The sequence below is a fragment of the Danio rerio genome, chromosome 6, assembly GCF_049306965.1.
Source record: "Danio rerio strain Tuebingen ecotype United States chromosome 6, GRCz12tu, whole genome shotgun sequence".
Taxonomy (NCBI): Eukaryota; Metazoa; Chordata; class Actinopteri; order Cypriniformes; family Danionidae; genus Danio; species Danio rerio.
This window is the reverse complement of record NC_133181.1, coordinates 16,721,134-16,743,558: the sequence shown is the minus strand read 5'-3', so window position 1 is coordinate 16,743,558 and position 22,425 is coordinate 16,721,134. Positions and strand designations below refer to the sequence as shown.

At 35.8% G+C, this 22,425-nt stretch overlaps 2 protein-coding genes across 6 annotated transcripts in view; one reads left to right on the top strand and one right to left on the bottom strand.

Annotated features, from left to right (window-relative positions):
• Positions 1 to 11,727, bottom strand: part of drc11 (dynein regulatory complex subunit 11) — a 178,841-nt gene extending 167,114 nt beyond the window's left edge. For 4 of the 5 annotated variants that reach the window (XR_012407358.1, XM_073952994.1, XM_073952993.1 and 1 more), the window contains exons 1-4: positions 11,478 to 11,727; positions 5,756 to 6,083; positions 5,369 to 5,494; positions 3,329 to 3,505 (exon numbers count right to left, since the gene is read on the bottom strand). Coding sequence is in view for 4 of the 5 variants with exons in the window: in XM_073952994.1 (XP_073809095.1) it covers positions 3,329 to 3,505; positions 5,369 to 5,494; positions 5,756 to 6,083; positions 11,478 to 11,488 (642 nt within the window). In the remaining variant the exon portion in view is untranslated. 5 annotated transcript variants of the gene reach the window in all.
• A 4,806-nt stretch (positions 11,728 to 16,533) lies between these two features.
• Positions 16,534 to 22,000, top strand: ackr3b (atypical chemokine receptor 3b). Its single transcript, NM_001083832.1, is given in 2 exon segments — positions 16,534 to 16,632; positions 20,163 to 22,000. A coding segment is annotated over 1 exon segment (1,089 nt). The 5' UTR covers positions 16,534 to 16,632; positions 20,163 to 20,199; the 3' UTR covers positions 21,289 to 22,000.
• The last annotated feature ends 425 nt before the right edge of the window (positions 22,001 to 22,425 follow it).

The window sequence follows — 22,425 nt, the reverse complement described above, 5'->3', positions numbered from 1 at the left end:
CGCGGAGGACATCTGATCTCCGGTGTCAGCGAGCGTGAGAGCTACCATCTGATTAGACGGATCACTCTCAGTACCCGAAGCTTGGATGGAGCGCTTGGAGGAGCGAGAGGTCCGCGAGCCCGTGGGCGGCGGATTGTCTTTCGCTGAAGCCCTCAGATCTGCCCGAGCGCCCGCTGCAGAACAGGAGGCAACTGGGGTGGCTCGCTCTCTTACGAAAGCTAACCGCGATCTCAACTGCGCAACGGTCATGGCATCGCAGTGACGACATGAACCGCCCCCGAGCACCACATTAACATGCTGGACCCCCAAACATGTAATGCAGTGATCGTGTCCATCATCCAGAGCCAGGAAACCCCCGCAACCAGAAACGCACAGTCGGAGCGCCATCCTGAAAAGGACGTGCTGCACGACTGTGTTGCTCTTTTAGGATTTGCAACAATACGCACCGCTCTTGGAGGACCGGACCCAAAGGGACGCCAGGCAAGGGAGATACCCAGCTCGACCGTCTGCCGCTGCGTGGACTCGCTCTGGACCGGGATGAAAATCGTTCTCTCGAATGGCTGTAGATCAGCAGGAGGAACCCTCATAAGCTCGATCAGAAAAGGCTCTGAAGCGAAAAGGAAAGGATAGCGTCTGCTGGCGCCAGGTGAGCTTATATACTCAGTTGATTGCTTATGCCGCTCACCTGCGCAGGCTTGCGCTGCCAATTCATTCTTAATTGGCCCGTTCAATACTCTTTCAGACGAGTAGCTTCTGAACCGAACCTCCCAATGCGTGGATTTTACAATCAAATCCACTTATAGTGCTGGAGTTCCCCCCGAAGGGGAACTTAAACCAACTAAGTACTGTAAAGTTAAGGCAACTCAGATCGTTTAAGAAAACCGATTACCGCTACAAACCATTTGAGTTTGTAAACTTACTCCATTTAAGTTGAAGTAATGAGGTATTTAATTAACTCATTATCTCCAACACTGAGTTCAAAACTCTTTTCAAATGAGTGGTATTAACTTTTAGTAAATTTTAAGTTTATTACATTTATTTCATTTAATAAAGTTGTCATTGCCACATTTGCCATACACTGCCATTCTGGCATAATAAACAAAGACTTTTTGATATTGATATTACGAAGTGCATGAAAACTAGCTTTCATGTATTCCAGCTCAACTTGATATGGTACCAAGTAAATATATTCTGTATCATCTCTCACAAATGTCTCCATGGTTAAAAGGCATGTTCCTTGTGCAAGCAGGTGCATACATTGACAGACATTAGGTGATTTGCAGGCGCTGTGTATTATTATTGCCCCTGCTCCAGCCTCAGTATGACACCTAAATGAACTTTTATAGTCATCAATAAAAAAAAAACTAAAATAATTTTTTAATCTTTGTGTATCTTTAAAAAACTGTTAAATTACTATTAACTTATTACAATAAGCAACATAAGATTTAAAAATAAATCTTGCCATGACTTTTTGTCATATCATTTAGTTTCGTTTTGGTGCTTCTGATTTGTGTACATTTGATGTAGTCTCATTAATTAGGCTTTAAAATGAATCCTTTTAGACTTCATAGTGATCAAAGAATTACATTTGAAATGTTTACTATGCATAATCATATAGCTTTGAAAGCATTTAAAAATATCTGTTAAAACCAACAAAATTATTTTTGTACTATAAGGAATATATATATTCACAGAGTTGGGTGTAATGTGTTTAATGGTAACGCGTTACTGTATTCTAATTATATCTTTGAGTAACGCAGTAATGTAACATATTACATTTAAAGTTTGTGTAATTTGATTACAGTTAAGTCAATGTAATTGCATTACTTATGTTAAAATTATAGTTTTTCGAATAAAAAAAATGCTTTTAAATCACATTTTCTGCTGCAACGTCAGTTAAAGAGCATGCGCTTTTAAATTGCTTGAGAACGTGAGCTGGTTGCTGTCGAGAGTGGCTGCTTCTTCAAGTGGATATACAGACATTACTTTAATTACATTAAGTGTAAAAACAAAAATATTTCTGTGAAATGCAGTCTATGTCAATTCTCTAAAGAACTTTTGACTGCTTTTAACTTGACCAGCAACCAAAGAGGACCAAGGCGCCCAAAAAACGGCGGCCCAACTCAGCTTATACAGGCTAAAGCTGTGGTCACACTGGGCTTTTCCTCCCATAGACTTCTATTCATACGCACGCGAAAGCGTCAGACCGGAAACGCAGGGCATGCGTTAAGTTTCACAAATTGCTGCGGTGCAAAGTTCAAGCTTGGTGAACTCTGATCTGCGAATTCGCGTCACTTGACTGCGTGAGACCAATCGAGGATCAAAACATGGCCTCTCTGGACAGAAATTTAAAACATGGAGCAATTGCTCACTATTTTAAATGTCTATTAAGCTTATTTAATCTCGGCCCTTTTTGCAGCGCCGTACGACAGTATATCGCATGCTCAAACTTTAATGTGACTGCAGCTTTAAGTGAATTTTTGTGCAGGATCGGTAGTGAAGGTACATTCTGAATGTGAAGAGAAACATAGCTTATTATGGGGCCCTTCACATAACTCGTCTTTTGCATCTTTTTCATGCGTGCACATTAGGAGTACATAATACTTACGCTCACATTTGCAAGGCACACCCAGATGAAAACCGTGAGTCATGTGACAAGAACTGTCCGATCAGCAAAATTCACATTTAGGCCGACTAATTACCTCATACAAACATAGAACACCTAAACTCGAACTTTTTAAGTCTTTTGAAAATGTCAAGCTGCTGTGATCAACTGTAATGTTTTTCAGTGAGTAAAAACTTACTGAAATAGCTGCAGTTTATTTTGTATTTTTATAGGCGTATTTTATATTTTAAAAATAACTTCAAAGTAAAGATAATAGTAATCTGATTCCTTTTTACATGAAGTAATTAGTAATGTAATAAGATTACAATTTTCCAGTAGTAATCAGTCATTTGTAATCTATTATTTTTTTTAAGTAACTTACCCAACACTGTGTATACATATATTCATTGTTCTATGCTGCGTAAAAACGTGCTGGATAAGTTGGCGGTTCATTCCGCTGTGGCGATCCCAGATTAATAAAGGGACTAAGCCGACAAGAAAATGAATGAATGAATGATGATTGTGTGTATGAGAGAAGATAGAAATGCATACAGTTTTGGAACAAAACAAGGCTTGAAAGACAAATCCTTTAAATTTCTCTCATCATTGTAATTTGTAATAAAAGCATCGAAGAAGATTAATTTGTTTTGCCATTTTCAAACCCATGAAAGCAATGCATCAGTGATTTCACTGGACTATTGAAAATAAAGCAATGCAGGATACCTTTTGAATGCAGGTGGCTGCTTGGTCAGGGTCCAGCATGCTAGAACCCAGATGTCTTCTTTGTTCCTCTAGCCGAATTGTCTTCATGAAGTGAGCTCTCAGTCTTCCCTGCCGTGCTCGCTCACTGACCTGTAGCAGCCACACAGCCCTCTCCATGGACATGGACAGAACAGGCCTCTGCTCAACCAGAAAATACAAACACACACCTGAACTTAGATTTCACTTGGTACATCTGTTATTTGACTCAAATTGCATGCATGTATAATGAGTGAATATATATGTTTTAGAAAGATGTGGACAATAACTTATAATAAATATATAAAACTGTAACAATATAACATTTTAATTTATGTGTTGTCTTAAAGTACATTTGGTTGATGTATTTTTATTTGAAAGACCTTGCATATACTTTACATAGGCCTACTTTTTAAAAAATAAATCAAAACTATGAATATATGCACATACTTTGCTTGTAATATAAATCAAAAAAGTTATTTTTTATGACCTTACGAGCCATAGCTCTACTCAAAATGTCATAAATGTTTTCAGAGTGCGCTAAGAATGGACCACAATCGTCACTCTACAAATTACTAAACCAAAGTGCAATAAAAACAACTTTCAGAGCAAATTATATAAAATGTTAGCAAGACAACTTTAATATTTAAGTTTTGAAAGGAATATGGCTTAAGGGGACAACTCAAAATAGAAAACAGCCAGGAACTATGCTTCTAACTACAGCCATGCAAGATGTTTGCAAATGTTCATTGGAACAATGGATTCGGCAAAATCTGTACCAATCAACTATGTTTGTAACAACAGAACCTACAAATACAGTTGGCTAACAATGGTTTTGGGAAATGCACCCCTGAAAAGTTTATTTGTGAATTTGACTGATCTTATTGCATTTGTTCTCAAATAAATGACTCACTGAATCAAATTAAGTCAGATCAAGTCTCTAGTTAAAAGATCAGTTCACCCAAACATGGAAATCATTCTAATTTAAGGACACACTCAAATATAAAGGTTCCAAAATGGAGTTTTGAAAACAATTCACTCTTTCTTAGGGAAAATCCGGAAGTATCACATGAGCTTCATGTAAAGTGTTCACATGAAAATGTTCCAAACCATGTTTAATGAGTAATTCATTCAAATGCATTGTATCCAGCAACACATTTTGTAGCACACATTTAAGTACTTCTACATTTTCAAATACACAGCTACAAGGTTTTTTTTCCCCTGAGAGTTTCCTCATAAAAAAAAACATCCATTTGTGCAAGTGGTGTATGACTACAAGCCATAGTTACATTTTAAAATTAACAATAAAAATACTAATTATTTAATAGTATTGACAATGTCATCATAAAATTGTCTATGACTGGTGTAACCATGATTGTTGAAATAAGTATTGTTGAGTAAGTGGAACATGTGAAGGGCAATTAAATGAAGACAGAATTGTTAGTATTGGGTGAACTATGGCTTTAAGGTTCTTTATAATTCTAAATTAATAGGGATGTTTAGTTTAACCTTGTATAAAACCGAATGCCACAGACCAGAAACGCAAGCTAGTGCGGCATATTTAGCAGTTCATTGCATTGCAAAGTTAAGAAATTTTGGACAGAAATCATTCGCTTTTTTATGTCTAATGAGCTTCTTTAATCCCGCCCCTTTTCGCAGCACTGTAGGACAAAATTTTGAATGCTTAAACTATAGTGTGACCATAGCATTAGAATTTAATTAGCTGTCACAGACCTGTTTAATTAGAGTTGGGGTAAACTTTCCCAAAGCGACTTTGGACACCTGACCTGTACAGTTGCTTAAGTTGTGGACTTATTGGGTTTATTTTTATTTATTTGCATAAGTTTACTTTTTACTTTTAATTTACTTACAATGCTTGTGTAAGTACATAAAAGTGAATTTGTACATTCACTCTGAAATTGTAAAAAAGTACTTACTATTTTTACTGGACTTTTGTTAGGGGATTTGCTTTTCTCTAATGTTTGATTTGAGTTAATTGACCACTATGGTTTTTTATGAACATACATTCACAGATTTGTGTTCTGGACGTCCTTCTTTAGCCAAAACATGGGCCAGCATCTTCTCCCTCTCCTTCAACGCCCTCATCTTTTCTCTCACAAAATAACGTGGAATAGGCACCTCAAGATCCTCCTAAAAAGCAAGATGAAAAAATTAAAAGAGCAGAACAGAAAAGAGTAGAAAAGAGTAAAAGTGGTAGTGCACTAGTGACCCCAATTAGCATTCTCTAAATTCAGTCTTAGCTTGCTAAAATCCACTTTGACATTGAGCACTTAAATCTTCCCCAAGCCCAAAATCTCCAACATTTCCTTTAGGCTCACTCTTGTGAATTTAAAAGCACGTCAGACCTAAAAATTCCCAGCACAAAACAGTACATTTTCTTATCTCACTCACAGGTGTCATTTTAAAGTCTTGCAATAGGTCATCAAAGTAGTGAAATTCAGAGTGCTCCAGCTCCACCATCTCATTCTTCAGCTCTACCAATCGTCCCATCACTCCGTCAAGAACCTGGTGCACGACACGTCTCTTCTGGGGGTGAACAATCTGATCGTAAACTTCCTCCAGGGCACGGAAAATCTTCATGTAGCGTAGGAAGAAAGTGGCCAGTGTTTGAAACACCTGCAGGCGGTCCTTTTGAGGACGGAGCTCCAATGTGGGATATTCATCCTCCAAAAGGTCTTCCAAAGCTCCCTGAGCAGCATCCAACATTCGGCCATATGAACTGGGGAAAGAAATTAGATTAATGTATATTTATGTGATAATATTTTAGTCTTCAAGTTTTAAATAAATATTACGTTATGAGTATTTATTTGCAGAAAATGACAATAGGTCAATAACAAACAATCCACATATGTAGACTTTAAATATAAAAACATATATCTATGCATACATATTTTACATACAAATATACCTATACAGTTATACAAAATAAATAATGTGACAATAACTGTTGTGTTGATATCTGCCCAAAAGGCAGTCTCTTATAAATGCACATATGTGACAGTTAGCAATTACACTAAACTATTTATAAAAATTTTATATGGATATTTAAATATAGATATATCAAATATTTATAGGTGGCATGTAGGCATGGACCAGTATATGGTTCTGACAGTATGATAACCTTGGATAAAATTATCACGGTTTCACGGTATTGTGATTATTGCTCTAAAATATAATCTTTTTAAATGTCTATAATCTTTGTGACTTTGAACACAATATATTTTATTTTGAGAAACATTTAAAACAATTTGGAACAGTAAACATGTTAGGCTAAACAATTCAAATGAGTCATTAGCTATGTTTTTCATCCACCTATTTTTTATGGGCATTTTGTATATGAGCATGAAAGATCAGTTGACGGAAATGCCAAAATGCGAATAAATTTTGAAAATGCCCATAAAAAACATATGCGCATAACTGAGTAGGATAAACTTTTTATTCGATAAGAAAAGATGCGAATAAACTCCAATGGAAACACTTTTACCAAACAAATTCCAGTATGCCATTAAAATTTTCATGTGATTTTGTTTTAAGAGATCATGTGATCATGAAAATGTGCGTAAATGGACAAACCAGCAGGATGACCATATTGTAAAACATCGGAAACGTTGTTTTACATTCTAAAATGCTGTAACCATTTCAGTATTACTGTTATGTTATTATATTATTAATTACCTCCAGAACTGTCAAGAGCGACTGCGCTCCGTGTCTCACACCTTCAAACTCCACCATGTGTTATGGCATTTGTCTTTTAAAGTGCAAGTCGTTTATTAAATGAAAGAAGATTCACGCAGCTTCCCCTAAATTCCGTTTTTATTTTTGATAGTTGGCACTAGTTAATCAAGAAGTGACGATTTTGTTCTCTTTGTCTCATTGGATGAAAACGCTGCTTTATTAGCACGTCTTTTATGTGGGTTTTGCGCAAAAACGTCATTTGTATTTCTGGATGGAAACATAGCTATCATGCTGTCTTCAATATAGTTTCAAAAATACAGATTTCTTTACATTTTAAAACGACGCCTTTGAAAATCTTTTCTAGAGGTACTATTGCCATAAAAAAATAATGATAATAATCTTACATATACAGCAGGAACATAACCAACGCAATCTCACGGCAATTCGTAACTTTTTGATTTAGTGGCTAATTCGTATGAATTTGTACAATCTAATTCGTACAATTTAGTACAATTTGCTTATTAGTTGGGGTTAGGGGTGGGGTTGGGTGCCACGCCTCCTTTTTAAAATCGTACATTTTCGTACGACTGAATTAGCCACTAAACTGACAAAAAATAAAATACTTACTTTTCCTTGTGAGATCTGGCTGGTTTAACAAAACATTTTGGGGGTTTTAAAACATAATTTTTCCAAACCGCGGCGGTATACCTTGAAAATAGTTATCGTCCCATGTCTAGTGCCATGTATTCACAACTCTGAGCCATGTGAGGCACGTTTTACTATGGATGAGTGTGCTTTTTTGGCAGTTTTTATGATGTTGAATAAAAACACCCATCTGTTGCCAATGGGGTTTAAGATAGCAAGGAGATAAAAAAATAAAATAAAATAAATGCATATACACCTGCATTAAGGGAGATTAAATTATGGGCTATTTTTTAATTTTGGGTGAACTAACCCTTTAAGGTCTGGAAAATGTAAGAGTCTTTCAAATTTCAAACACTAATATGGTCATTTAGAAGATATTTTCAATACATGACAACTGGTTTAAATAACAAATGTCTTCACTTTTCTTCACTCAAAAAATAATTGTATAAATTTTCCTATTTAAGTTTTATAGAGTGCTAATTTAGAAATTATTTTCAGTTGTGTTTTTTTGTTGTTGTTGCGAAAAGCAGATTATTTTACTGTTCTATTTAGGTCTGTATCTTGCAATTCATACAAGATTTTCCATATTGAAAACTTTAATGTCCCTCCATTTCAATCCATCTTTGAAATACAATCAAAAGAGACAGGCAGTAGTACTTGCTAACAGGCCTAATTACACCTGTTGAGAGCAACTGCCCTCTGGGAAAATTTTCCCGACCCTCAGTTTTTGGACCCTCAGGCCAAAATTAGTACCGCCAACGTCTGACCGCTCACACTGAATGTGGGAAACCGCAGAATGCACATTGAATTCACCGTAAGTCAGCATATTAAGCCACATAAAGGAAGAAATCCCCTGACAAACATTATTTCTCCATTCTTCGTTTTCTAAAGTTGAATACACATGAATTCCACAGATGTCCTCTGACCTCTTTGACTTCTTTGCGTGTGGGTGCTCCTTTTGTGACTGTTGAAAGAGTTCATGGCGAGGGTGAAACCACCTTCTTTTCTTATTCTGATGGGCCCATACAGTATTGTTCCCCTCTGGGCATTAGCACTGCCAAGAGCTACTCAAATTATAGGGATGGCAAAATCAAAGGAGGGGACAGGATAGTTAGAGTGGGAGGGGGGCGGGGAGGAGCTGTGGGAGGAGGTTAGGAGGCTGGTTGTAAAACAGCATTTACAATAAAATAGAAAGGCGCCTCTTAGAGATATCTGAAATATGGCAGATAACAAAAGCAGAAGTGCTGCAATTCATTGGAAACCTGGAGTAACTAACGGATGTTCCATGAAAATGGATGAGGAAAATGCAATTTAAGGATTTTTACGGAGTTCCGTCAACAAGTACAGTTCTACTAAATAAATTTTTCTTCAACCAGAGGTCTGAGGTCCACTAGGGGGCCCTAACAAACGTTCAAGGAGGCCTTAAGATGATTTAAATACAAAACCAAGCATTAAAATAGGCAAAAAATATTCTGAAAAACAATTTGATTGAAATGAAATGGTTTCTGCTGTGTTTCTCATCCAGATTTTTGACGAACTTTTTCATAAGATGAATATTATCTTTTTAGTTATGACAGGCTCTAAAATCTTTTCTCTGGTAGTATCTGAACTATTATGTAGATATTAAGCTCATAAACTTAAAAAAAAAGAGTGGCGCTGCAAAAAATGAAAAGCTCTCCATTTAGAAAACTGTGCTCTGTACTAAAGTAAAAAAAAAAAAAAAGTTCTTTAGTGGCATTGATAGCTTGAATACTTAGATTATTAAAATATACTTTACATATGTCCCAAAGCTGTTTTTTTAATAAAAGATAAAGATGATGTGTGTGTTGTACTCTGCAAACCCAGCTGTTGTTATTACAAAGATATTAAGTAAATATAACTTGAAATTACTTAAACTGGTATGTTTAACTTTCTCATTAGGCAGCAAAAAAATTCTCTGAACTCAACGTCTTAATTTCTTTAAACGATTCACCATGTCTCTGTTTAAAATGATTGGTTGTGCTTGAAATTCTGCCTTAACTGCGCTGATTGGTGGATATATGTTATATGACACAAGATGGTCATTTTGCTTGTGATGCTGAATTTTGCTGAAGCACAGCAGGACAGAGGCACTACTTGAACCCATCCGACTAAAAAGAAAAGTTACATCAGTAAGTAAACATTGAAATGCTTTTATATATTTTTCTTAATTAATATACATGCAGGGGTGACATAATGGCGCAGTGGGATAGCACTGTCGCATCATAGCAAGAAGATCACTGGTTCGAGTGTTGCAGTTGGCATATCTGTATTTGCCTGGGTTTCCTCCAGGTGGTCCAATTTCCCCCAAAGGACCGTGATGTAGGTGAATTGGGTACGCTAAACTGTTCGTATAGTATATGTGTGTATGTCCTGGTCCTCCAGGTTGAGGGTTCAGCGTTGGGCTAACAACCCACCTTGTAAAAAGGAGATGTTACAAAACACCACTATGGTGCGGCTAAATATCAACTTTGATATAAACGGCCCTGGGAGTAAGTAAGTAAAGTATATAAAAGCTGAAGTTTAGTCTATTTGCAATTTTAAGTTATCTATACTTAAACAGAGTTAGGTTAATTCAATGTAGAGACTGTTTTGGTCAACTCAGTTAATTGAGTTGTAGATTTCCCATTACCCAAATGAACTGAGGAAATCACTTTCCTCAAATCATTTTAAAAAATCAAATCATTAGGGTTTACAGTATAGTGTACATTCCAAAGACACCTAGTCTTATCAAAACTTTTAAAATAAAAGTTGTGAAATGGTATTTTCGCAGTGATGCCACAGAATAACCATTTTTTTAGAGAGCCTTTCAGTAAACAAGCATTTTTTTTCATAAAGTGAATAACATTTTAATAGTCTAAACTGAAGAGCATATTTATGAAGAGCCTGCATGACCATAGTGTCAATTCATAAAATGCTGATGTATTGTCAGGAGACACTGGTATTTGTTTTGTCTGTAATTATTAATTTGCCTGTAATTATTAAATATTACATAATCATTACATATTACATGTAATTATTACATTATAACATTTGTTTTGGAGTACCTCTTGACCTTCATGTTATAAACCACCAAGTATTTTCAACTATACAACCATAATGTTCTGCTGAAGAAAAGTTCGACATCTTGAATTAAGGCAGTTAAATTAACAGCATTTTGTTTTGGCTGAAAACCCCCATGTAATCCTCAGCTGAAGGTTAATTGGGTAGCCAAGAAAAGTGAACAAAACCTTTTTTGTAAAGAATGACCAACATTTTAATGATCTAATGAACCCTTTCTCCAAGATAAAGAATCTTCTGTTGAATGAAAACGTCCAAAGATATTAAAGGCTCTTCTTATAACAACCCCCAACCAATAAAGAGCTTTTATTTTAAAGAGTGTAGTGGTGTAATTTCAGTGACTGAAAATGGCCACCTCCTACACCAAAGCAGATTTATTTAGCTCTTATTCGAGTGCAGAAATACTGGTTCTTGGTAGTATGTTGTCATAGGAACTGTAAAACAATGTGAACTTTTTCCTAGTGGGCGTTTTTCCCCCATACACGACTTTTAAAAGAAAGAAAGAAAAAAAACATGTTTTCCACCTTCCCTTTTCTAAAAATTTTAACATGTCCTGCTAAAATTATACAGACTTTTCTGAACACAGAGGAGCTGATGTATAAATAGTTTCCTCACAAAGACATTACACGGTTATTATACACATTATCGTGGTTGTGGCATCATCACATTAACATTCCCATGTCGTGCACACGGTTAAAGGACAGTTTTTACTCACCTCTGCGACATCCTTACTGATTTTACGCGCCTCAGAGTTTAGTTTAGAAAGTGCTGTATTTAAATATCAAAGGGATAAACACAACAGAAAGTCACAGCGTTCGAAACTAAAATGGTTAAACGAAGCGTAGTAAGGCATCCAAGCAGAAAGTCCTGATTAGCTGTCATAAGTTAAGCATTTATAACTAGAGTTGGACAAGTCTCGCACCAGCCAGGCAGCAGCAAGCCGCTGGTTTACTCCCTGCGCTTCTGACAGCTGCCATGGCAACGAGATCAAAGCCTCTTCACTGCTTCTGAAAGAAGGCAACTAGTTAAAACGGAATACAATACTCTATCAACCACAACACTTAATGCGATTCTAACGCTTAATAAGAGCTCTAGTCGTTCATTTTCATGGTTTCATTTCTTATCTTATCCGATAAGCCGTGAGCATGTCAAGCCTCTGTTACTAACAAGCTCTTGTTTGGCATCCCGCTGGGCAAAACAACACAACCCAACGCCACGCTTGCGTAGCTCAGCTCATTCAATGTATGAATGCAATTCGCTCACTTGATAACAAAGCAATTTGGAAGAGCCTTTCTGACGCAGCATGTTTTGAAATAATTGCTGTCACTTTGGAAGCTGGGTATATTCTTCGCCTTTATCTGTTCTCTGCGACATTGTTTGACTTCACTAGTCAGAGGACCATGTGGGCAGGTATGTAAACGCAAACTGTGGAAAGTGCAGTGTGAAATTTATTTTTCAATGGATGCATCGTTTGTCCTTGTCTCCCACCTTCTTGGTGGTCCCGTGGATGGTGGGACCGTAGATAATGGTTTTTAAAACAAAAATACACACACAAAAAAGACAAGAGTTACTTTTTGGGGAAATGGAGAGCGTGGCACAAAGTAACACTGTTTGCATGGTTTTGAGTTTTGGCCAAATAATGAACAAGTATTTGGTTAGACAAACCATTTGTTTATGACCAACAGCACACAAGCCTCTCCTACAAATGAGGAGCCCTGGTTGTATGAAGTATTGCCAAAAATGCCAGGAGTATAAATGTTACTATTTACCCCACCTGTGGGGCAAGTTGTAACAGACAGAGGGTTAGTTGTAACACGTGCTTAAAAATGCAAATTTCACACAATTAATTTAAGTTCAGTTTACTTTAAATAGGAGCTATATTTTAATAGGAGCTATATAAGTACTAAGCTCAATTTTTATATATTCTACATTGCAAAGTATGTTTATTTATGGATAAACACAGTTGGATTTATTTGGATTATTATCCATTATTATGCAATGCATGTATTTGTAGTATTAGCAATAAAAAAAAAAAAAAAAAAAAAAAAAAAAAAAAAATATATATATATATATATATATATATATATATATATATATATATATATATATATATATATATATATATATATATATATATATCAAAATTACTCAAAATTACTCAAAATTACTCTCAAAATTCAACAATTATTTTGGCATATTGGTCTCCAACACAGTGTGGCCTAATTGTAACACCCTGTTACAACTAACCCCGCTGTGTCGTGTTTTCGTCAAAACTGGCTAGCGGTCACTGTGTGTTTTACATCATTCAAAATGGTTCCATCTTTTAGCCTAGAAGATGGTAATCACAACAATCTAAAATTTTACTTACATATTTCACAGATTTTTTTTAAATAAAAAAATATTGACTATAATAAAAATACTTTTATGCTGCAAAAATGGTTTTTCCTATGTTTCTCATCCAAATTTTGCTGAACTTTTTCAATAACTGGCAGGAAGACATCTGCCGACACTGGGGTGAAAACCTCTGAAGCATGCCATTGTTAACCCTGAGCAAGTACCTTAAAACTCTGTGTTACATTTTACCCAGCGTTGCCCCGCACTCCCCAATATTTCCCCATCTCTTTGGAGAAAATTTAACATTGACTAAATTTGTACATATTTGATATTATAATTTATAGGGGAACATTTTTGTTTTTAAAATAATAAAACTCTGATGTGTTTGCACCAACAACAAGATTAAAAAATAAAAATATGAATATTTTTTGTTACCAATTTGGTAAGTTACATTGCAAAATACACATCATTTTAATTGTGAAACTTCTTTTGGAAAACCAAAAATTGTTCTTGATTACTTTTAGTTTTAAATTTATGCATATGACTTTTTTCTTATTGGCTCCACTCTGTAATGCAATTTGTATATAAAACTGTCAACATTGAGGCTGTCAAAAACATTTGACATTTTTTATAGACACCCACACAAGTATTTTAATCCAAAACCAATGTTATTTAGTGAAAAGCTTTCCTTGCCTTCCAGACTGAAAGAAAAGACTGCAGTGAAAACTTAATAAGATGGAAAGACCATTTTAACAATCTTTAATTTAGAACAGGTCTCAGTTTACCAGACTACGCCCTTAACTAAAAACAAATGTCTTTCAACTTCTGTATTTCTATGCATATTTCACACAAAAAGACCTGATGGTTTCAACCCTGCATGGTCTTTTCAGACTGAGACCACTGAACTATTGTTTAGTCTGTTGTGAATTGCCTTTAATGTGGAAACTGTTATGAGAGAAACTCGTTGTACGTGCGCATGTGCTAAATGTGTATTTGTCCATCTCAGAGGTGGGTTGTTGGGGTGTATTGTTCAGACAGGTGTTCAGGCTAATTTAATTTGTTTACATGAATGAGCACCCTGATCCATCTCTGTCCAAATTACACAATCAAAAAATAATTGTGGTAAAGGCTTAAAACTTTCCATGTAATGTTGTGGTTACTGTTGCATTCATAAGGCTTATCTCATTTCCATCAGTATCCTCACATTGCCAGAGGAAGCCAAATCATGTTTTGCAGTTGGATCAATGCACTATTAGTGTTTATGCTTCTACAATCAAATGCATCATTCTATAGTGCTTAACTCTCATCAAGATTGCATTGATATCCTTAAGTACGTTTCATTTAAATTTCCGCTTTGCTTGAGTCACATACAATAGCCTAGGTACTGGCTGTTAGCCAGAACATATAAAGCTAAACAGAGGCCAGCTGAAGATTCGGAACAGGTGAGCTTCCTCGAGCATAAATTTAGCATGCTGCCTGGAAGTCTTTGAGGAATTGCCAAGAGGATGCAAAAAGAATGAAACAGTTGTGGGACAGGAAAAAAGTAACAACAAAACAAAATTCACCTGTTACAACTTACAACATGTTGCAAGCCACATTTTCTAAAATACTTTACCTTGAAGCATGAACTAAAATAAACAATTAATCCATTTGATAGAGTGTAAGTAATTCTAACAATTATCATAATAATTTAAATATTTTAATTTATTATTATCCATTAACAAACTAGCTACAGTGCTCATCATATAGAAGTACACTCCTCACAAATCTATCTTTTAAATTCATATTTGTATTTTTATTCGTGCATATACAGTACAATATAGATTACTTAGTACTTAATCCAAATCTGGAGCTTATCTAACAAAATAACTTACGATAATGGTCCAAAAACTAGTGTACCCAGATTTATGTTATCGAAAAATTTTAAATACAAGTTTTAAAAAGAGAAAAAATCAAAAGAAAAGAAAAAACAAAAAAACTTAAACATTTTGTAGGTTGTAATTTCTTTTGCAATATTTTGCTTGAATTAATTGTTTGATCTTTCAATTTGTTTGGTAACTAAAATATTATTTTAATAAAAATATCTGTTTAATTAATCTGTTTTGTTTAAATGCACCAAAACACATTGCCTATTCACTGAGAAATGGATACAAATATTAATTTTTAAAATGGGGTGTGGGCGGCGAATTTAAATTTTTATTTTTTTATTTTTTTGCTTTATTAACAAGAACCAGCATGTGGTTTTAATATACAACAAAATCACTTCACATTCCTTAACAAATGAAGATTAAATGAGAAAAATAAAAACAATAAATAAATAAAGATAAAACAGAGAAGGCACATAATTATCAAATTACATTTAAATATATTGCACATATTTGTCCAATTTTAGTTATTAAGAAGAGTTATTAAATGCACCTTTACTACAGGAAATGCATATATACAAACGTTTTTTATGGAAAAATGTCAAGGGAGGAGCATATATTAACTGTTTTAATTGCTTAGAAATCCCTTTACATTCCCAATACATTGAATCTCTTTTTCTAGCATCATGAAGAAATATTGGTAGCGCGGTTACACTGTGGCTATCGCCTCACAGCAAGACAAAACATGAAGGTTGCTTTTTCGAGCATCTGCTGGATCAGTTGGCATTTCTGTATAGAGTTTGCATGTTCTCTATGTGTTATTGTCGGTTTCCTCCGGTTGCTCCGTTTTCCCCCACAGTCCAAAGACATGCTCTATAGGTGGTGATCACTGATTAATAAAGGCACTAAGCAGAAAGAAAATGAATAAATAATAAACATAGGGTGTACTCAATTATGCTGAGCACTGTAAATAATGATAATAACATTATAATAAAACATTAACTGGTACATTCAAATGACAATGTCAATTTCTGCCTAATAACCTAGCCTAAAAAGTGAATTTTAATATGTTAGCAATGCAAAATGTTTTTTTGTTATAGTAACGATATAGCCTAATGGCTAATTCAAAATGTCACCCAACAAAAACTATAGATTAAATAGAGCAAACATACATGTAGCCTATATACATATGTACAAACAAACATTCATATGTATATGCTTCATTTAAATAGGTAATAAATAATGCTAATATGTGTACATTCAGCCTTGTGTAAGGATTTTACAAGTCCTCAATGAAACTTTCGCATGGATATGCTGCTTTGATTTTTCTAAACAACTCTCGTGTGAAAACAAAAACACAAAAGCTTATTCTGTTATTCCAACAGATTTTTTTGTGTGGATTGCTATTTAAAATGGGAGTGGAAATCCGATGTGTCGCACGTCCGCCATTCACATTGTTGTTGGACAGAAACTTGAGTGATTCACTTTTCCGATCTGCCTCGGGAGGCGTAACTCTCAGCACTATATGAGCAAGTGCAGTCAGAGCGCAGAGGGACAATCACGCCATCCTCTCTCTCGTACGGATATCTACAAGACTTTGACATTTTCTCCAGGCATCGGAATCTCATTACCAAAGGCTTGATTAAACGTCTAGGAGCACCAAACCACATCGTAAGTTCATTTTATCGTTTTGTTCGTTTGTGTTTATTTGTGTGAGAGATTTTGTTTTAAAATGCAGCTGTTTTGCGCTCGTATCGGACCATATACTGTATGATTATACTTCTGTAAGATGTTTAGAAGATATCAGATTTAAATTAGATCCCAAAACCAACTTGCTTTGATTCTATACTTTTAAAAAGGCACATTTAAAAACAAATTAACCGAGCCTGAATCTCTCAGCTGGAGATGTGTGGATTATCAGTGTGCCATCCCGCGTATTCGTCCCTTTAAATACCATTGTCCAATAATATTACTTCATGAAACATAAACAAATACTTTTTAAGCTTACATAATGCAGATATTAAGTGTATTTTACCAGTAGAACCTTGAATATGGTTAGGTAGAATAACTCTTTTTGGTTTGTTTTGAAAAAAAAAATCATGTAAATCAACTAATGTAAATAATGAGGTTGTTATGCTTGAGTTTTATATTGTTTTGTGAAATGTTTGTAAATCTGGGACAAAATTTTAATGATGAGCAGTTTTCGTTGCTGTTAAAACTCCTCAGTAAATGTTAAGACAGGCAACTTAAATTATTTTATTTTAGACACACACATATATATGATTATTTCTTTCCAGTGAACACAAATCTGAAAGTTAATGTAAAATAATTGATTTACATTTCTATAATTCATCCTGGTATCTAGTTTCCATCCAGTATCCAAACAAGGGATTTGTTTTACCCCCCATGCTTTTGTTCCTTTTTCACAATTACACTTACAATGAAGTGAATGAATGCTTTTACCATGGCTGATATTTTCCTTCTATGCTTGCAAAACACTTTGGACTGAGACAATACTGAGTTTCAAGGAAACTTAGAGACTTCAAGTGAAAGAGACAGGGAGAGAGGGGGAAGGAGGGACTGAATGGAGAGTCGGTGTGTCCGCACAGCTAACTCTTTGTGCGGGCAAGTGTGCTCGCAGCCTGGGGCTGTGAGATCAGGTGAGGGGCCGCTGTGTTTGAGCTGTGTAAATGCAGCAGTTTTACAACAAGGCTAGGGGACGTGATTGTGGTGCTTGGGGCCGTCTGTAATGGACCATCACTTTTTATGGCACCTGATTTTTTTCAATTGCACCTGGTAAGTCAGGTCAGAGGTTTACGCTGCCCTCTCTGTCTCCTTAATGATGTCAAAGTGGAAAGCTGTAAAATATGTATGTTTCAGAGGAGATTGGGGAATCTTGCAGCACTCTAGATCACAGGATGCATTAAGAGCAGCTGTGTCTCTTCTCATATTTCCTTTAATGATATTAAGGTCAGGCGTTAACCGTGTTCCGGGGTCAAAAACAGCGGGTTGATTTGGAATGAAAATAAACAAGCCTAAACAAACTCTTTCTCCTGATGGCTCTTTAGCAAAACACAGCACGCTTGCAGTTGTATTTTTTATGCCAGGCCAATTGTAAGCTGATATTTTGTTTAATCTTCTCAGTCAGTGCTTCAGAAATGACATATTAAGAATGAGCATAACAGTGTTTATCTTTTCTGCTTCACTGTGCAGAGAAATCTTTTTAAAAGCCCACTGAAATGCATCAGTGTTTTCATTACTATGCAAACCCTGGGGGTTGAAGATCAAATATGTGTGATTAGAGACGCATGTGCATCTGTGTTTGAGTAAGTGTAAATGAAAAACTTTGACAGAGCGCCAGTGTGGCTGCTCTCTGTTCTTTTTAGCTTTTGTCAGTTCAAAGCCTGGCATCAAGTCCTCAAGCTGAGCATATCATTTTTGAGAAAAGACCCTTTCACCCCTGTGTGTCGCAGCGGTTGCCCATCCTCCCCTCTGACCTGCCTTACTCCCATCGGGCATCAGTCTTTTTCTAATGCTTTCAGAAGGGCTATACTCTGCTCATTCAGATCACTTCACTGGCCTGTTGCTTGAGCTGAACTTTTTGCATAGCCAAAATGCCTCCCATTTGCCATGGTTATCTGCTTGGATTTTCACTGGGTCAATGCATCTGCCAACAAGCCTTTGCTCAACCATCTGAGTTTTATAGTTTTGCTGCTGGGCATTTAGACCTTATGTTCTGTACAGAAGTACAGCACAGTCTTTGAGCACTGAAGTCTTTGCTTTTTATTAGTTTAGTCTGAAAATATTACATGCAATTAATGAAGTAATATTTACATATTATGTATTACATTATTTAAAATGTGTCCGCTAAATTAGTCATGTGTAGGGCCAGACACAATCAGCAGACATTTTTTGCTATTTCTGCTGAGAATTTTGTAAAAAAATTCTGCAGATTTTGCGTAATGATTTTAGGAGTATCATAACTAAAAACGTAATTTACTAAATAAATATTAATACATTTTTTACTTTTATTTAATATTTACAATGCAACTGCAAATATATTCACTAATTTGGTACACAAACCAAGTCTCATTTAATATATCTACTAAAACACAGAAAATATTACTTTACAAACTGAGTTGTAAAAAAATCATAAGAACATTTTGATATTACCATTGTTATATCACAAAAATATTAGTGAACTTAATCTAAAAACTGTATAAATAATATCAATTCACACACATTTATTGAGGTAAATACATAGACGGTTTCCCCACCATAATGGGATAAAAAACTTTAGAAATGTGCAGATTTCTGCACGCGCAGATTCCATGTGGGCCTAGTCTTGTGGTCCAACCATCATATAGACATTGATTATTGTGTCTTGATCCATTAATTTCAGAAAAATCTACTTTTTAAAACAAGGCAAAGGTCATTAATATTCTAAAAAGTCATGTGGTTTGAACAAATGATAATATTTATGAATAACTTAAATTGAAAAATCTGTACAATCAAAGTGGTTAAATGTTAACATTCATATAATGAGAGGCGATGCAGTTGCGCAGTTGACAGCCTTACGTACTGCGCAACTGCATCGCCTCTCATTATATAGTAGGTGACATAAAATGGTCTTAAAATGACAATAACATTGTTCATCGCAATTTATTTTGGTGCAATATATCATACAACAAAAATAGATATCGTGACAAGCCTAAGTGTGTAAATATCAAATAAAAAATGTTAACATTTAACCACTTTGATTGTACAGATTTTTCTTACTACCAAAGAACACAATATATTTTATTTGAAAAAATATTTCATTTAATTGCATTTTAACAGTTTAATTAGTTAACATTCAATACATAGAGTACATTTAAATAAACCTGAAAAGTATATTTAATTTTATTTATTACAATATATCATCATTCTTTTCATCTTAGATGATTTAAATTTTATACAACCCAGTAACCCTGGGAAATAAACCCATGCACAAAAACTATTTAGGAATTGATCCTATTAAATAGTACAAGATCCTACCCCCTGAAGAGAGATCCTGGTGCGCTCGAGATGTTTCAGATTATGTGTGTTTTAAAATAAACTTTCTTTGTTATCCCTTTTCCGTCCCTCTGTGCTTAATTGGTCCCTGCTTATGTTTTTTTATTCTGCCTACATATCATAACTGCCTCTCTCTTTTGTTTCAGGTCACTGAAGTGCTGACGATAACAAAGACGGACCAAGATGAGTGTGAACGTGAATGATTTCAATGACATTTTGGATGCACTGGGTGAACTGAACTTCTCAACTCTTGACGATAATGTCTCCCATGTGGAAGTGTGCCACAGCACCTTCAGCCAGAGGGCCTTGCTGTACGCCCTCTCTGTGCTCTACATCTTCCTCTTCATCATTGGCCTCGCTGCCAACGCTCTGGTGGTTTGGGTGAACGTGAGAGCCGAGAGGACACGTTATGAGACTCACCTGTACATCCTCAACCTAGCCATCGCTGACCTGTGTGTGGTGGCAACTCTTCCAGTCTCCATTAGTTCTCTGCTTCAGCTCGGCCACTGGCCATTTGGTGGTGCCATGTGCAAGATTACACACCTGATCTTCAGTGTCAACCTCTTCAGCAGTATCTTCTTCCTTACGTGTATGAGTGTGGACCGCTATCTCTCTGTGAAACTTTTTGGAGACACCCCCAGTCAGAGGAAGAGAAGAACCAGGCAGATAATCTGCGTTGGAGTTTGGCTGCTGGCTCTCATTGCCGCCCTCCCTGAAATATACTTCCTTCAGGCTGAGAAATCTGACCATTCAGACGCCATTGTCTGCAAAGCAGTTTACCCAGTGGAAAGCATGAAGGAGTGGACGGTTGGCATCCAAATGAGCTTCTTCATGCTTGGCTTTGCCATTCCCTTCCCTGTCATTGCTGTGTTCTACGTCCTCCTGGCTAATACCATCCATCCCTCAGTTGACCAGGAACGTCGAATCAGCCGTCACCTCATCTTCACCTACATTGTAGTCTTCCTAGTGTGTTGGCTGCCCTACCATGGAGCCCTGCTTCTGGACACTCTAGCCTTTCTCAATGTGCTTCCATTCAACTGCACATTGGAGAACGCTCTCTACGCAGCACTGCACCTCACCCAGTGCTTCTCCCTCTTTCACTGCTGTGCGAACCCCATCATCTACAACTTCATCAACAAGAACTACCGATACGACCTCATGAAGGCTTTCATCTTCAAGTACTCCACCAAAACTGGCCTCGCTAGGCTTATCGATGCCTCACACGTGTCTGAGACTGAATACTCAGCCGTGGAAAACCAGGGACCATTATGAACTTTCTTTAATGGTGTTGACCATCACCAACTGTTTAAAGCTCAGAGATCAACAGGGAACAGTCATGTACATCTCTCTGGACATTTTGGCATCACAAAAATTGATGCTATTTAAAACAGTGGAACAACTTTGTATACAAACCGTTTGCTTACATTTATAAGCAGAAGAATGTTTATGCCTTTTGTACATTTTTACGTCGAATATAGATGAGAAGCACTTGTATTGATTTGATTTGTAAGTGTATTAGCCTTGTAACTGTAGCTAGGCTTTTGTATGTGAAATTGGTGGAAAAGGTCATATGACAGAACCACAAGAGAGACTTATATAACCCTTTCTCCAACTATCTGTGGCTTTCCTACATCTGCCGGAAAGACTCCAACATGCTTAGGCGAAAGAGCATGTTTTGATACTCATTAATGTTTAGTTATGTCTGGTGAAACGGAGGGGGATATTGAAAACCCAAACAACTGGGTGGAGAGAAAAGTGTCCAAATCAAGATTAGATGTAGCTTTTGTAAATCTATGTTACATTGTATGCTTGCTTGCGAGAAATGGAATTTCACGATAAGTTGTGCATTTCAGGAACAATGCTAGCAGCATTTATTTGTAAATGTTTTGTAAATAAAATTATATTTATATACTCACTGTGTAAGTTCAGTGTTTTGGAGTAATGTCTGAAATGTGCCATTTAAATAAAAGATGTATCTTTCAGATGTCTTGAGGAAGTATTTTTTGTTTCATTTCAAAGGATCTCACAAGCACTCACATTTACAAGGAGTTTAATTAATCGTGTCTTTGAAATATGTGTATTTACAATATAGTAGACATTACAGAATAATTTATAATTTAGAGCTGATTTGTTTAATCTAGAGTTATAGAGTCAAACGATTAAGAGACCACTTGAAAGGTCTCTTTACAATATCGTCACCTTAGAATTATAAGGTTTTCTATCTGACATTTTTGTCAAAATTAAGTTATTCACATATTCTTATTAAATCATAACTTATTTACATTATGTGATGTTTTTATAAGTTGTTTACATTTTAAGACTTTTCAATTAAAAAAAAAAGGATTTATCTACAAAGTCGAACTCTAGCTTGACTCTATAAGGTTCTTTCTGTGAGCCAATAAGCATTTC